At 38.6% G+C, this 16156-nt stretch overlaps 1 protein-coding gene across 1 annotated transcript in view; it reads left to right on the top strand.

The window, feature by feature from the left end:
* Positions 1–9896: 9896 nt before the first annotated feature.
* The window catches only part of ARHGAP24 (Rho GTPase activating protein 24), a 308726-nt gene continuing 302466 nt past the window's right edge, over positions 9897–16156 (top strand). Inside the window, exon 1 of the mRNA XM_089526176.1 lies at positions 9897–10091. Coding sequence (XP_089382302.1) covers positions 9912–10091 — 180 coding nt within the window. The 5' untranslated portion in view covers positions 9897–9911. The remainder of the gene's footprint in view (positions 10092–16156) is intronic.

Genomic DNA, 16156 nt, shown 5'->3' with positions numbered 1-16156 from the left:
CTCCCCCTCTTACTGCTGACACTTACTATACTGCAGCTGAGCTAGATTGAACTAGATTGACAAATGTTTTGAATTACATTTGTAGTTTAGACTAGATAGTTGAATTATAATTGTTAATACCTAACCATTTTAAATTAGACGGCCAGAATCCTGTTGGGAACATGTGTAACCTAGATAGCTTTTTTTGTGGGTTGTTCAGGCTATGTGGCTGTGTTCTGGAAGAGTTTATTTCAGACATTTTGCCAGCATCTGTGGTTGGCATCTTCAGAGAATGCTGGTATGGAAGTGAGTGGGATAAATATACTGTGTGACCCTTGGTAGAGAGGAACTGATTTACATGTTAATCTCTGTGTTGGTCTGTTGTTGAATGACAAGGCCTCAGGGTAATTAATGATGCATTGTCTGCTGGAAAAACCCCTGACACTGGGTGGTTGTCATCAGCATTTGCTGGTCTTGATTTTGGTGTTTTTCAGGACTGGTAACCAAACTTTGGCCCAATACTGACAGGCCTCGTGGCATGTCTTGATGACGTGCTAGGGTTGCTTTGGGGCATCACTTACAGATGCCCTGCAACCCTAACACGTCTTCTGTATGTCAAAATGGCGGTGCCCTATACAGATGGGCACTGCCATTTTGACGTGACAGACGCCTAGCGTCCGCATGTTGTAGCACCATAATGACGTCATGAATGCGCCATTGGCACACTGCGCCATCATTATGGCACCGCAAAAATGACCCGCTTTTTACAGGTTCTTTTTGCTCTGCGAGGAAGCCACAAGGTTTGTCCACTGTTGGCTTCTTTGCGGAGCAAACCAGGCCGCTGGCAGATCGCCCTTTTTGGGCAGTCTGTACCAGGCCCTTGTTTACTTTAAGGGTTTCTTCTTTCAGGGTTTTCCCAACAGACAATGGATCACTAATTAAATAGATAGCCTGAGACCTTGCCATTCACCAACAGACCAACACAGAGATTAATATGTAAATCACTTCCTTTCAACCAAGGGTTACACAGTATATATACCCCACTCACTTCCATGCCAGCATTCTCTGAAGATGCCAGTCACAGATGCTAGCAAAATATCAGGAATAAACTTTTCCAGAACACAGCCACATAACCCCAAAATAACACACAAAAAACTATGGATGCTGGCTGTGAAAGCCTTCAACCTCACATTGTAATTTAGAGTTGCGTTCTCATGACTATTTTGTACTCACAGACCCTAAATGAATGCCATCTGGGGAGAGTGACGGGATATACATACAATAATTAAACAAATAGGAGAACAGACCCCCTATTGATCACAGTGGCTGCTTCCCAGTAAGTGGGGATGTGGGGTGTGGTGATTGAAATGGAATTCATTGCATGGCACTTCAGCTATGGTGCTTAGACATACATAAAGGCCTTACGGGATTCTGGCCAGGATCTGAAGTGGTCAGGAAAAATTCTGGTGAGTTTGGGAATGTGGAAACTTCCTCTGACAGCCTTAGTCGTGGCTGAAACTTTAGTCTTAAACAAACTTACCAGAAAGTAAGTGCTATAGGACAGAATGAATAAAAGTAGAATAGCATCAGTGTTAGCACTATGAGTCCTGTATCCTATGGAATAATAGAATCATAGAGTTGGAAGAGACCGCAAGGGTCATCCAGTCCAACTTCCAGCCATTCAGGAATAGAGGGATTTGTAGTTTGGTGAGATCCTAGAACTCTGGCTGGCTAAAAATTCTAATTCCATCTCCCTAAACTGAAAATCTAAAAATTATATAGAACAGAAACAGAGTAGTTAAAAAATCATACTGCTATCATTGTATACACTGATTTCAAACTCAGAACATTTGGGTGACCTCTTCACCATGCCTCATTTCCTTGCATAATATAATCAGTGATGAAATATTTCCCATGCTTCTTGAAAAGGTAGCTCTTATATGTTGGGAGAGAATTCCAGTAAACTGCTCTGCCACCACCAACTAGAACAGGAAAAAGTAATATCAAGTCCAATCTGCATCTTACTCCACAACACCCCTCTGTATTTAAATCAGAAATCCACTTTGCAAATCTAAAGAGAATGATAGGGTAAGTATAGAGCTACTGTTGAAAAAGATATCTTGTTCTGAACTCTCCCCAGTAACCTGTAGGAGTGTTTTTGTTTCTCTTGTATCGTGACAACATCATATTGTACTTTCTCCTGTCTTTTGCAAATGGAAGCCAAAGGAATGATGTTATTATATGCAGTCATTCAGGGATCTTATACATTCTTGGGGAAAGATGGAGAAATTGAGGCAGGATGGCTTTTAGCTGTGACCCTGTGTTGAGTATCATGTACAGTCTTGTCCTTACACTGGCTCTGCATTAATATCTTATACTGTCTAGATTATCTCTCCGGAATGATTCAGAGGAACCAGCATGAACTACAGTACACTTGGTATGCATGTGCCATAGTATCTGATCCTTTAAATAAGAGCTCGTCTGGATAAATCTCTTATGAGAAATTCCTGTAGTGTAAAAGAATGGCTGTCATTCTTGTTTGTAAACATGTCATCTGCATTAATATCTTAAGAAGTGACAAACTGCTGAGCTGCAGGGGATAATTTTTTTTTGATGCCCACACTTCCACATGCTACACCAGACCTCCCATGCAATTGGCGCTGTATGACCTCTGGAAAGTATATTGACCATGTTAGATAATTTAAGCTTTCCATGTTCCCAGGTGTGTGATTTTGCCAGAGGCTGTGTTCATCAGAAGAATGACACTAATTTGGCACTTAATGTAGGCAACAGCAAGCATCTATTTCCTTCTCTCTTCAGGAGTCAAAAGCCTCATGGAATGAGTCTCCACTGTGATTTTTATCTGGCTTACTGGCTTATGAATGCTATCATTTATCAGCCTCGCACCTCCTTCAGTTACAATAAGAAATATGAAAATAAATGTATTTAATTAGAACCCCTAGAGCTGCTTTTTAAGGTACGGGGTCCTCCTTCAACAATGGCAGGCAGGTATTTGCAGGGAGAGAATAGATTATATTCCTCATCCTTTATCATGGAAAAATCCTTTAATATGAAGACTTTTAAGCACAGTGTTCAATTACTACATTCCAAGTAAGGGTTCACAGCATAGAGATTGCAGACACCCTTCTTTATTCCTAGGAGGGCTTGAGGAGATTGAACTACATAAGAGATGTGGTTCAATGAGGTAGGAGGTGGGCGCTTAGCCCACCAGTCTAGTTATTTCAGAGGGGCTCTCTTCTTCCTGTTCCCCTTTTATTGTGTATTTATTTACATATTTACTCACTTATTGTCCATGTATTTATCTATCTGAGATCTTCTTAAAGTTGTAGCTCCAACAGAATGTTGTTAGTGTTGGTAACAATTAGTAATGATGGAGAAGTAGGAGAGATATGGGGCTAGGGGAGCATTTAAATTTCTTCACAGTAGCATCAAATGGATGCTTTCTTATAGTGCTTTGTCCCTATGATTTCTTTGAAAACATTTTTTCTATAGTGACATCAATGCATGTTACAGAGGCAAAAAAATGTTTTCATCTTTCAATCAGAAAGGATTTAAGAAAATCAACCTTTGTCAGTTTTTTTTTGCAACAGATGATTTTTAATGCAAAACTCAGTTTTTTTTAATTTTTGCAAAATGCCCATTGTAATATTTTTGAAAAAAAATGTCTTGAAATGGAAGAAAATTTGAAAATTGTATAATTGTATAAAAACTCTAGTAATCTCATCTGTGGGGAGAAAACTCTTTAATAGTTTTCATTTGTCCATGCAAGAGTGAATATTTACATCTGTACCTCAGGCCTTTGGGCTGTATCTGGCTGTCCTAAGGTTCTAGCCTGGCCTCCATATTCTCCCAGCCTCAGAGGAAGGCAATGGCAAGCCTCCTCTGAACAAATCTTTCCAAGAAAACCCCATAATAGGTTTGGTTCACTATAGGGTCACCATAATTTAGAAATCACTTGAAGGCACACAGCATGTACACAGAAGAGAAAATTTCAGCAAGTGTTGCTTGTTATCTGGTTGCTTGGTAAGTAGTATCTGCACAACTCACAGCCATTAACGGTGCAGGAGTTCTCTCCACTTTTCAATATGCCAGTTCTAATGATCATACTTCCTCATCTCACCGCAATTTCTTTTCTTACCAGCTTTCCTATGTGAAATTTAGTGGTACTTTTTGTAGGACATATCTTAATTTTGTTATACACATCCAAAGAAGCTGTTCTTGGCGAAGACACAAGTGTTTGATTTTGGAAAATTGGATCACATACATTTCCTGAATCTTAACTTCCATGTAGTTCTGGCTGAAGCTGCATTTAAATTGTTCTATTAAAGTAAGACTGTGAAGTCTTGGAAACATTAGCTTGATCTTGGCTGTAGACTTTTCCCAAACCCAATAAAAGCTACTAAATAAATGTCTTTCCATGGTGACATATTTCCCCTTTATAAAAAGCCTCCAAAGTATTACTGCTGCATAAAGAAGTCAGTAGAAGTAACTGTGTGTGTATTTTTAAACCATTGCATTCACAAAGCAAAATAATGAAGAATTCCAAAATGAAAAGGCATCTTTTGTATGAGACAGACTGTATAAACAATTGGCTACTATAAACAGTAATGATGCAGTCAATGGCAATTTTCCTTCTTATTGCCTTAACAGAAAGTGATTGTGAGGGATCTGATCTAAACATCCAGTTCTTCCTAATGGCTGGGGGTTTCTGGGAGTTAGACTCTGAACCATAGATTTTCTATGCTCTGAGGTTGATCCTAAGCAACCTAGGAACAAATTATTAGGGACCAGTGTCTGTGATCCTACTGGGGCAAGCCACTAGCAAAACAGACCATTTTTTGAGCAGGTTGATAAGGTTCTGAGGCCCTTTCATACTGCACAATTATCACACTATGATTCCACTGTAACTATTATGGCTGCACCATGTGGAATCCTGAGGCTTGTAGTTTGTTGAGGAACTAAAATTGTCTAGCTGAGAATTTTACATATTCTTTTCTAAGCTGCAAATTCCAGGATTCCATACAACAGAGCCATGGTAGTAAAAGAAGAATCAGAATGCTATAATTGTATAGTGGGAAAGGGCCCCAGGTCTGAACAAAACAGAGCAGAGTAACCCTAGCAGCAATGGGAAGATGGGATTAGTTCTTCTGAACTGCTTACTCCATGAATGGTCGATCCTTGGCTCTGGAAGGAGAACACAAATGATTTTCTTAGCTCTGATAAGCAAGTCCAAACCTGTCATTGGGTGGCTCAGTGTCAGCATCCTCCTTCTTCTGTCACTTCTTTCTTCATCTTCCTCACTACCACTGCCTTCCCATGTCTCTTGCTATTGCTGTTGTGGCCTGGTTATGACTATTTTCCCTGCAGCACAGGGGAGAAAATTATGGAGACTGTTTGCCTCTATATGCAAGGTTGAAAAAAATGGAAATTTCCATCCTTAAACTATGCTAGTGGAGGAATAGAGTCTTGTAGTCTTTTCATAAATGAATAAATGAAACATTTGTTAATGTGAGTATGAAAGACACCAATGTTCATCAAGTGCTATTTAGGTGTGCTAAATGTGTTTGCAGGGTCAGAGTGCTGGGGCTGTTTGATCTGAAAGTGATGATGCCATTGGCCACTGCCATCACCACCCCTTGGGCTTCCTTGTTCTGAGTGAACTAAGCTGTACTCCTTCTAATAGGGTGTGGGCAGAAGGATGTGATGGATCCCAGTTGTACTGGAAAATATTTGGGGAAATCTTGAACAGGCAATTAAGAGCCATTACATTTACAAAAGACCTGTTCTTGAAGGAAACTAAAACTAGAATTATTTTCAAGAATTATTTGGGGATCTACTTCCTCAACATTCGGAGGAACTTCCTGACAGTAAGGGCTGTTCGACAGTGGAACACACTCCCTCAGAGTGTAGTGGAGTCTACTTCCTTGGAGGTCTTTAAGCAGAGGCTGGATGGCCATCTGTCAGGGATGCTTTGACTGAGAGTTCCTGCATGGCAGGGGGTTGGACTGGATGGCCCTTGTGGTCTCTTCCAACTCTAGGATTTTATGATTCTATGAGTATTAGTAAGGAGGGATTGATGAATAAATGCACAGGGATGCAACCTTATTTTAAAAGGCACTCAAAGCCATGGGCCTGGAAGGATATGTCTGTCAGTTTGTCGTCCCCCCGCCATCTGAATTTTTTACTTTCAAACTGCTAAAAAGAATATTTCAGTTTCTTAGTAAATTCTTAATAAAAGGAAAAATGGAAATAAATTCTCAGCCCTTTCCCTATAGAAAAATGCAGTAACACTTCTGTTTATTTTGTTCTGTTCACACACTAGTGCAAGCTCATGGACAAGAGGAAGAACATCTTTGGATTTAGCTTCACAGTTCTCATGAAACACTCTGGCATGAAGTATGAAGCTTCCTTTATTATCCAGTGTGTTTAAATTAGGGGCTTAACTTTTATTAAGGCATTATTTGCTGTGAAAACTAATACTGACATGCGCATATATATATATATATATATATATATATATATATATATATATATAGAGAGAGAGAGAGAGAGAGAGAGTTTCAAAGAATGTTTTAGCCAGTCTTATTGTAAAGATTATCTCCTGGCTTATCCTTTGGAAGATATGATTAAAGTTCTTGGAACAAACAGATCTTTGTCACACTACATTAGGGCCCAGATTTTCTGTACTGCTTTGCAGCACATCAAAAGAACTGCTAGTTGCTTCTACTCAGGTTGCTGGATGTGTAATAGAACATGATGGAACGTTTCATTCATTCAGTTCAGGGAAAGTTTGCAAAAGGAATATTCCAGAGGAGGATAACTTGACATAGCAGTAGTAGCATCATGATGTTGATGATGACGATGAACAACTGAAAAACAGATAAGACACAAGGCCAGTGGCAAAAATAAATACTGATGGCTGCAAAACAAGTGATGTTAATTTGGATTAAATAATGTTAAATCATAATCGCTTTTGAGTGACAGAGGAGGTAGCCTCCAGGATATTCTTTCAGTCTCACACGGGGTGACCAGATGTCCTAACCGCAAAGGAGGAGGAGGACACCGCAAAATGTACCACATTCAAGAAAAATGGAGGACATTATCAAATGAAAGCTAAAAAACACTGAGGAAACTTATCATGAAATTCATTGCAAATCATATTGGAGAAAATTTGTTTTTGGTTTCTCTTTATAGGAATTGTAGGTTTGGAGAGAAAACATGTGTTTTGTGCAAACTAAGCTGATTTCCTATGCAAAAATATTGCAGATATTTGGCACAGAAAACACATACAGGGAAACTATGCATAGTCTTCCCACACAGGAATCTTTGCATATGAATGCATTAACCAAGATCTTTCATATGTGCATAGTCCTGCCTGTGAATTTCTGTGTCCCCCCACCACCCAGCAGCTGTCAAGTCCTGGGTGGGGGTCTTTTTGCTGTTGCTTACTTGTGGGAAAAAGAGAATGCAGAGAAGTTATTGGGACCTTTCATACACAGCTAGTCTTGGCTAGGTTGGATGGAACAAAAAAGGGTGCATATATCTACTTTTTCCCCTGGGAGCCCAGAGCAACTGTATCTTGGTACTCTGAATCAACTCCTCACATCCTGGGACTTGATAGCCACTAGCTGGTAGGAGGTTTTTGGACAGAAGAACAAGAGAATAGCCCTCTGTGGCTTATACAGAAAGGGATTTACGTGCACATAAAGCTGCATCTGCACTGCAGAAATAATACTGTTTGATACTGTTTCAGCTGCCATGGCCCAGCACTATTTAACTGTGAGATTTGTTGTTTGTTATGGCACCAGACAGAGAATGCTAAATATCTCACAAAATTACTAATTCTAGAAATCCATACCATTGATACATGGCAGTTAAAGAGTGTCAAACTGCATTATTTCTGCAGTGAAGATGCAGCCAGAGGTCACTAAAATGATGCCAGCCATTGTCCGTAAATTTTACACAATTTGCCCAGCTTTACTCAATTGGCTCAATTTACTCTATATACAGATTCTTTGAGGGTGAGGGTGGGGACTCAAGAATATAAAAATCTCAGATATGTAGTTTCTCTGCATGTATTTCCTATGTTATATATGTTTGTGCAGGAGTCAGTGTATTGTATGTAAAAGTACACGTTTCCTTCCCTCCCAACATCTAAGCTTAAGCAAACAAATTTTCTCCACCAAAGTCCCAAAATATGAATAGCACTTTAAAAGTGTACAGAAGCCCTCATATTCTTACACAGTGATTGTGTGCGTGTGTGTAGAATCCTGAAATTATTCATGCTTACATGAAATGAGTGAAAATTTACATCTGCGCCTCTCCCTGCCCCATATTTCCATCAGGGATTTCTTAGAAATTTTCTTTCCTCCCTTACCTCTTTTATGAGGTTTGGAAGAGGAGTTGCAATGGTCTGTCAGAATGATATCCTCCTGATCAAGTGTTTCATCTCTCAGTCTGCATGATCTGAGTGTACTTATTTGAAGATAGTGACTAGGAAAGATCAGGGATTCTGTTGGTGTAGTGCCCACACTGTTGCTCAACAGCCTGCCTTCCTGAGCCAAATGGGGTGGTCTCAATGGTGCGGTTGGAGTCCCCATGGCTTGTAATGCTGGAAGACTTCAGCATACACATTGAGGCTACACCGTCTCAGGATTTTATGGCCACCATGACAACAATATCCTACATATTTCCATCTATTTTTTTCTCCTTCATTTCTCTCTTTCTTTTAAAAAATACCATTAAAATACAGTTGCTGAGCTGGGACAGCAAGTCTTAATATTGTTAGTACACCTCTTTGGCATCCCAACTTCTCCCCCCCCTTTTTTGGGGGGGTTATGTTAAGTCAAATCAAGACCAAGTTGTTTTATTTGCTTAGAGTAAAACTGTTTCTGAAGGACAAGATCAGCAGTGATGATGACTTGTCCTTGATGAGTGGCTGGGTGACCACAGGCCAGATATGTAAAAGAAGTCAAGAAGATTCGTGCCACCATCTGGAGATTTTGAATTTGGATGAAAGTACTTTGCACACCCAAATGCATTTCATGTGAAATGTGTCTGGTTTCATTTCCACTTTCAACTCCTTAATTTAGCCCATCTTATTTTCCTTAAAGCTTCCTGTGCTAAAAAAAGCAAAAACAAAACCCAGTCCTCCCTGCAAAAATTTTTCAGATGTTTGCTGTATTCTCCCAATATTTGTTTCCCTTCTCAGTGAAAACATTGCTCATGGAACAAGGATTGTCTGTACATAGAACATCCAATACTGTATGAGTCTTTGTGTCATGTACACTTCTAAGCCTCTTCTTTTAAAGTCTTTTGAGAGAACTTGTGGTTCCTGACAACCACTGTCATGTACTCCTAGCTGTAGAAAAGTAGTGAATAAGTGTTATGAAATCCTTCTTGCCTATTCTGTCATTGTATGTCCTCTGATACATGACTGGATTGCATCTTGTTTCATTCGAAATCAAAATTGATTTTGGAAAAGAAGCCAAGACATGGGGACCATCCACATTACACAACGATAGTGCAGCGATTCCATTTTAACTGTCAAAGTTTAATCTTATGGAATCCTGGGATGTGGAGTTTAGGGAGAGCCATTTAGAATTATCAGCCAAAAAGCTCCAGTGCCTCACCAAACTACAGTAATATAACATTGCAATTGTATAGTGTGAATATGTGAATAGTGCTGTATCAACATCTGGACATGTAGAATTGGCCTTGGGAATGCACCTATGTTATCTGTGCTTACAAGAAGTACAGCTGAACAATCCAGACCACATTTGTTTCTCTGTTTGTCACATTTTTTTGTTTCTTACACTGTAAAGCGATGGGTTGTTCTTTGGAAAATAAACTAATGTAGCTTCTCTCCCACCCCTTCTTCTATATAACCAGGAGAATCTGCTGGCTTCATTATGGAAGAGCACAATGGCTCTGCAGAGAGTCCCCAGCTGAGCCAAGGACGGCATGTTGCCATTAAGTGTGGGTGGCTAAGGAAGCAAGGAGGCTTTGTGAAGACTTGGCACACACGCTGGTTTGTGCTTAAAGGGGAACAGCTTCACTATTTCAAAGATGAGGATGAAACCAAACCCTTGGTAAGTACAAAAGGACAAGATGTCAAGGTGAGAAAGAGGAGGTTTGGAGAGAAGAGAGCCATTGAGAAGGGGGTTGATCTGGTGCAACAACTCAGCCTGATCAAAGTCCCATAAGCTTGGGAAGCTTTTATTTCTAGTAGAATCTGTCCTGTTTTAAGCACAAGGATGACTACTGACTTGACTATGATTGTCTAATCTTAAAAAAAGAACTAGGTAAGGGGAAGAGGGTTGTCTTTCCTCCATTCCCCTCTCTCTTTGTTGTGCGACTTCTGGGCATTACATACAACTAACTAGGCATTATGTATGGACAGCCAAAAGGGAAGTCAAGCTGAAAAACTTGGAAATGTTACTTTTTTGGACTACAGCTTCAAGAATCCACCAGTTAGCATGGCCATTGGCATTGCTGGCTAGGTAATTCTCATTGGTATGATCCTAAAAAGGTAACTTTTCCAAGCTCAGTTGGCAGAAAAAAAGTGCTTAGAGTTTTTATCTAGCAAGAGTTCCAATGATTCAAGCCTGTTTAGCTAAAGGGGTAATGGCAAAGCACAAAGGTAAAGACCAAAATGAGTACATTTTGTCAAAATTCAGATTTCAAATTTGATATTGCATTTTTTTAAATCATAGTTTTCTTTTTTCACTCCACTCTGAATTATACTTTTAGAAATCTTTAATCAGCTTAAATTCAACAAATTTAGGATTGTAACTGACCCTAGAGGCACACTGAGAATATATATATATATATATATATATATATATATATATATATGTGTGTGTGTGTGTGTGTGTGTGTGTGTGTGTGTGCGCGCGCTCCTAATGTGAAATATGTGATGCTTATATAGTCTTCTGTCCTATTATCCTATTATTGCTGTTCTGTATGCTTTCTATGCCTTTTGATGCTTCTGGAACATAAATTTTGACTCAAAGTACCATTGGTATGTGTAGTGTACTTATTATAATTGTGTTTATTATTTACTCCAGCTCACTTCTTGGTATAATTGTAATCCTGGTACAGCTCTTCCCCTTCTCCTTGTCCTCATTTTTTAAAACATTATAATAAATTTGTTTGGTCTACATTAAACTGAGATGGTCTAGTGATGTGGTTGACTCCAAGACTACATCAATAATATGCTTTTTCTAGTATAAAAGGAACAGGTAACAATGTAAAAGTTTTACCTGCCAAAAGTAATACTTCTGCACTTTTAAAGTAAAATTCATTTCTTTACATCTCATGAATAATGGCTAAATCTGAACAAAAGTAGACCCATGAAGGCAATGGGAACATAGTCAACTGGCGTTTAGGTAAGTTCCGTTGATAAAATTAGTCTACTCCAATTGAGGGTTATGGCTGGGTTTAGTCTGGTTTGGGAATCATGCATCCTGTTGGACTGCAAAACCCAGCATTCCTTACTATTGGTGAAGGCTGATGAGAGATGCAGTCCCATAATTAGCTTGTTACCCAGAAGTCATTCATTTTTGCTGCTTGTGTGTGTGTTTTGTTGGGTGCAATTTAAGACCCTGAAACAATTTCAAGGGAGGGAAATGTAACCATTTGTTTGTAACACATAGAATATGTTTGTGTACACTATGTGTGCTAGTTCTCAGATAGTTACAACATTATTGAATGAGCCATTTATATCAGTACACAGTAGAGAGAAGATGTTTTCTTTGGTGGGTTCACATTTCTAGACATAGATATTCATTTATTATTTCTCAAGACTGCGGTGAGACAAAATTCTTCTTGTGTTAAGTATCTGTACATTTCTGAGGCTTAGAATTTGTTGCAGTGCATAAAAATGCACTAAAACATGCATTGGTTTTAAAATGTGTACAACAAAAAGCATGTATATTTGAAAGATGTGCACAAATACTTTACAGTTTTCAACAGGAAAAAGTCATTAAAATGCATACATTTGTGAAAATACATACAAAAAGATGTGCTGTCTTTTAAAACCCTAATTTCTGGGACGGGGGGGGGGGGGGGAATCCAGTAGGACAACCCAATATAAAACTGGGATGGAAAAAATACCAGTTGGGATTCTGAGTAACACAACAAAAACAAGGCCGATGGATTTCCACATCTCCACTTCAAGAAGTGTAAATTTCTGCTGAGTTCAAGAAAAAGCTGAGCATAGTCTACGTATCCTTCACTAACTGGTCTGGAATCCTTCACAGATTACTCTGACCTCTGAACCTTTAGAAATTACTGACATAATAAGGACAATTTCAGTGGTTCCCACCTTGAAATTGCCACAACTGTCCTACAGCTGGCCACATGCCCTCCCCACTGACAGCTCTCATTGAAATTTGGCAACAAATCGTGCTGTGAAATGTGGGTGGCAAAGGTTTTTAGGGAGAGGCTTGCAAAAATAGCCTTGGGGACAACATGCAGACCATGAATTACATGTTAGTGCCTTGCAGAATATTCTTTGTTTTAATGCCTTGCAGAATATTCTTGTCTTGACAACAATTCATTTCAGTTCCTTTCAGTTTTGCATTCAGTTTTCCGCTGTGAAACATACAGGTACATCAGGGAAGCCTGCAGAACTCTGAGAAGGCTGTGCTGTGCCAATTCTTTTCCCTCTTCCATAGTTCAGAATGATAATGCTTTAATTTTACTAAACCCAAGAGACTCCCCACATTTCATGTACTGTTTATTGGTTAGAGATGAGCTATCTTTTCTCCCCTTGCCCTCAAAAGCTCTTGTGGACCACTGAGAAAAATAGAGCTGTGATCTGTTGAAGAAGAAAGGAATATAAAACAGTAGAAAATCACTGCCATAAAAGAGCAAATAAAAGCACTGTGGAGAAAAGTGCCTCAAGAATAAACACCATGATTTCAATTGTTTCAAGACCATTTTTTAATTTTTCCACAGTGGGAAATGATCCACACTTTATTAGGGCCTTGATTCATCTTAATCCCATAGCTCTGTTAATCGTATGACTCTGTTAGAGTCATTGGTATTGTGCCCATGCAGAGGCTTTTAAGGTCAAATATCCAGATAACTATCCGCCCTGTAGTTTCATAATACAATAATTGTTTGACTGTAGTTGATGACAAGCATTTCCCACTTGCTGCTTTGTTTTTTACTGAAACTAACATTTCCCCAGCAAATCTGGGCAGGCTCTGTCCCGATTTTAGGGCAAAGTGTAGGAGGACTGTGCTGCCACATTCAAGAATGTAGACCACATTCTTGTGGTCATTTGCTAAAATGCTTACAAGCTGAACGTTCTCAGATAGTTTGGTTCTTAGGGAAATGAACACTACTAGCTTAATGATTAATCATTTGTCAAAATGTCTTCCTCCTATTTATTTATGTATATGTCTGTTTAAAATCTTCATATTCCAAAAGCTCTCAGAGTAGTGTAGAAACCAGTAAAACAACAATTTAAAATAATCGAAAACAGTTTAAGATACAGGTGGGTTTTTTTTTAAAATAAAAACAGTACAGTTTCTTCATGGCAACAGGATATAGCTATCAAATTACTATCTTACAAAAATTATTAAAACCTTTTAAAACTTTTAAAATCACAGTTGGCTCTGTAATGTATAAAGCAATAAATGTTTAAACAAAATTTACAAAAATGTTTAATATTAAACACATCACCGAATGTTGCATAGTTTATTCAATTTAATAGAAATATATTTATAAAATACATAAAATGATTAGAAATTGTTTTTTAAAATATGTACAGTATATAGTGTATTTATTTATTTGCATTTCATTTGTATGCCATCTGTCTCCCAGAATGGGACCCAAGGCAGCTCCTAGAGAGCTAGGAGCTTCCTTGGGTCCCATTCTGGGAGAAAGATGCCTTAATAATAAAATTAAAATGCCTTAACAATAAAATTTCAAACCAATTAAAACTTCTCCATATTGAACAGATCAAGCCTGAACTCTCCCTGGTAACCAAGATGGCTCAATTTAGGCTGTTGTACTTTGGACACATCATGGGAAGGCATGAATCATTACAAAAGACAATAATACTAGGAAAGTTAGAAGGCTAGAAAGAGAGGAAGACTGCATGCCAAATGGCTAGATTCAATCAGGGAGGTCATGGGCCTGAACCTGCAGGGCCTGAGCAGAGAGGTTGAGAATAGGGGGTCCTGGAGAGGTCTCATTCACAGGGCCACTATGATTTGAGGTCGACTCAAGGGCAGTTAATAACAACAACTGTACACTATATCAAGTGTCTGTAGCCTAGGTTGGTCACAATCTTTGATGAGAATCTAGCTTCAGTTTTCTGCCAAGTATACTTCGTAATGTTTACACTAGTTGTTTTCTACAAAATCATAAGCATACATTGTAAGTACCTCCTGAATTGATTCAACCCTCCTTCCAGACCTTAGGGACAAGAGTAAGCTTGGACTTGGTACAAATTACATTCAGCTTTCAGTAGGCTCAAACTTGGATTTACATATAAAAAATTGGTGGCCATAATTTGAAGGGATGTTCACTTCCAAATTGCTGTGATCTTTATGGTACTAAAGTGCTACATCCAAGTACTGCATTGGAGGTCTGAGCCTACGGTTGATTAAAAGTGCATAGTCTGCTCCTAAATTAATCTGTAGTTCACCAGATATCCTTATGTGAGAAATTTGCTTTTAGGTACAAAAAGCAGATTTTACAAGCTCCTCGTTTTGGCAAAAGGCATCCTTTCCATCTAATCTAATTTGTGTAAAAAATTCATTAGCAGACAAGTCCATTTAAGACATCTGTTAGGAGTTAATGGGGAACAACCGCTGGAGTTCAGCTGAGTTTTAATTAAAATAATTTAAAACTTATAATAGATCTGTTAAATAGAAATTAATGTGATAATTACATAAATTACATGAATTGAAATGGGAGTTGGATATTTGGAGGAAGCACTTGCAGCTCGAGTGGTTATACAAGGGCAAGGACAATAAGCTTTCTTGTGGACAAACCCCCTTACACACATTGATCAAGACACGTGTCCCATGGTGTACAATGGGAATTGCTATCAAGTTAGTGTATTTAGGAATGGAGCCTAAAGTCTCAATTAGGTACGATGGAGAAAAAGTATAATTAAGTTCTGTATTTTTAAAAGTAGTAGCTATGAGAAGAAAGGTAGAGGGAGCTGCTGCTTTTTGGGCTGGATAATTGGGTTGTTGTTGTTGTTGTTATCATCTCATCATTTTCTTAGCTTGAGACTCAAAGCAGTTTACAACAATTAAAAGAAATTTGTTAAAAAGCCATAAAATATTAATGTTAAAACATAAACAATCAGAAAAAAATGAGATCCAGGTTAAACATAGATCATTAAACCACACACAGCAATTAGCAATATCCAGCACATTGGGCCTTATATCATTAGCCATAAAATTCCTGTCAAAATAAAAGAGCCTTTACTTTTGTATACAGACTAGCACAGGTTAGCTGTTCCCATAATACAGTTTTTACTAGTGCACAGAAAACTTTTTTTTAGGACTATGCCTTCTAGTACTCTACTAAGTATGGCTAATGGGGATCTCTCCCACACAGACACATGGAGAAAGAACGTGATAGAGAGAAGCCACGCTGGGAGCCATCATCCAAAATTACCAAAACATAGTCATCTCTTGGTATTCATAAGCCTCAGAATCTTGCAATGCAGTTCTCTGAATATTCATCGCCCAAGTCTATCAAAAATGTGTATTAGGAAAATATGCACACAAAATAGATACATTCATGGAAAGTGTACATGAAAAGTATGATATAAGGAAAACTGCTTGTAAAAAGTACTTAGCAGTTCTTAGAGCTGATACATGACCAAGACATTGAAGCTCTCTGCAAAATGCAGGAGTGAATGTTGATCTCATAAACCTTCACCTCCCATACACATAGCTTTGAATGCCACCAGGGAGTGGAGGCAAGGCTTCAGTACCCTGCACAGATCATCAATTCCTCCTAACAACTAAAATTAATTGTGCCATGTTCTTGTTCTACCTAAGACTTTTTGGTGACCATACCTGACATATTTGTTCATCAAAAACTTCCAGCTCCCCAGATATACAGAACAATTTAGGCTGACACATCAGGCTGAGATGTTAATTTGACCTGCTATGCT

This window comes from Sceloporus occidentalis, unplaced genomic scaffold, assembly GCF_023333645.1.
Source record: "Sceloporus occidentalis isolate IW3139 unplaced genomic scaffold, rSceOcc1.0.p SCAF_5, whole genome shotgun sequence".
NCBI lineage: Eukaryota > Metazoa > Chordata > Lepidosauria > Squamata > Phrynosomatidae > Sceloporus > Sceloporus occidentalis.
The sequence above is the reverse complement of the archived record's forward strand: the minus strand, read 5'-3'. Positions and strand labels throughout refer to the sequence as shown.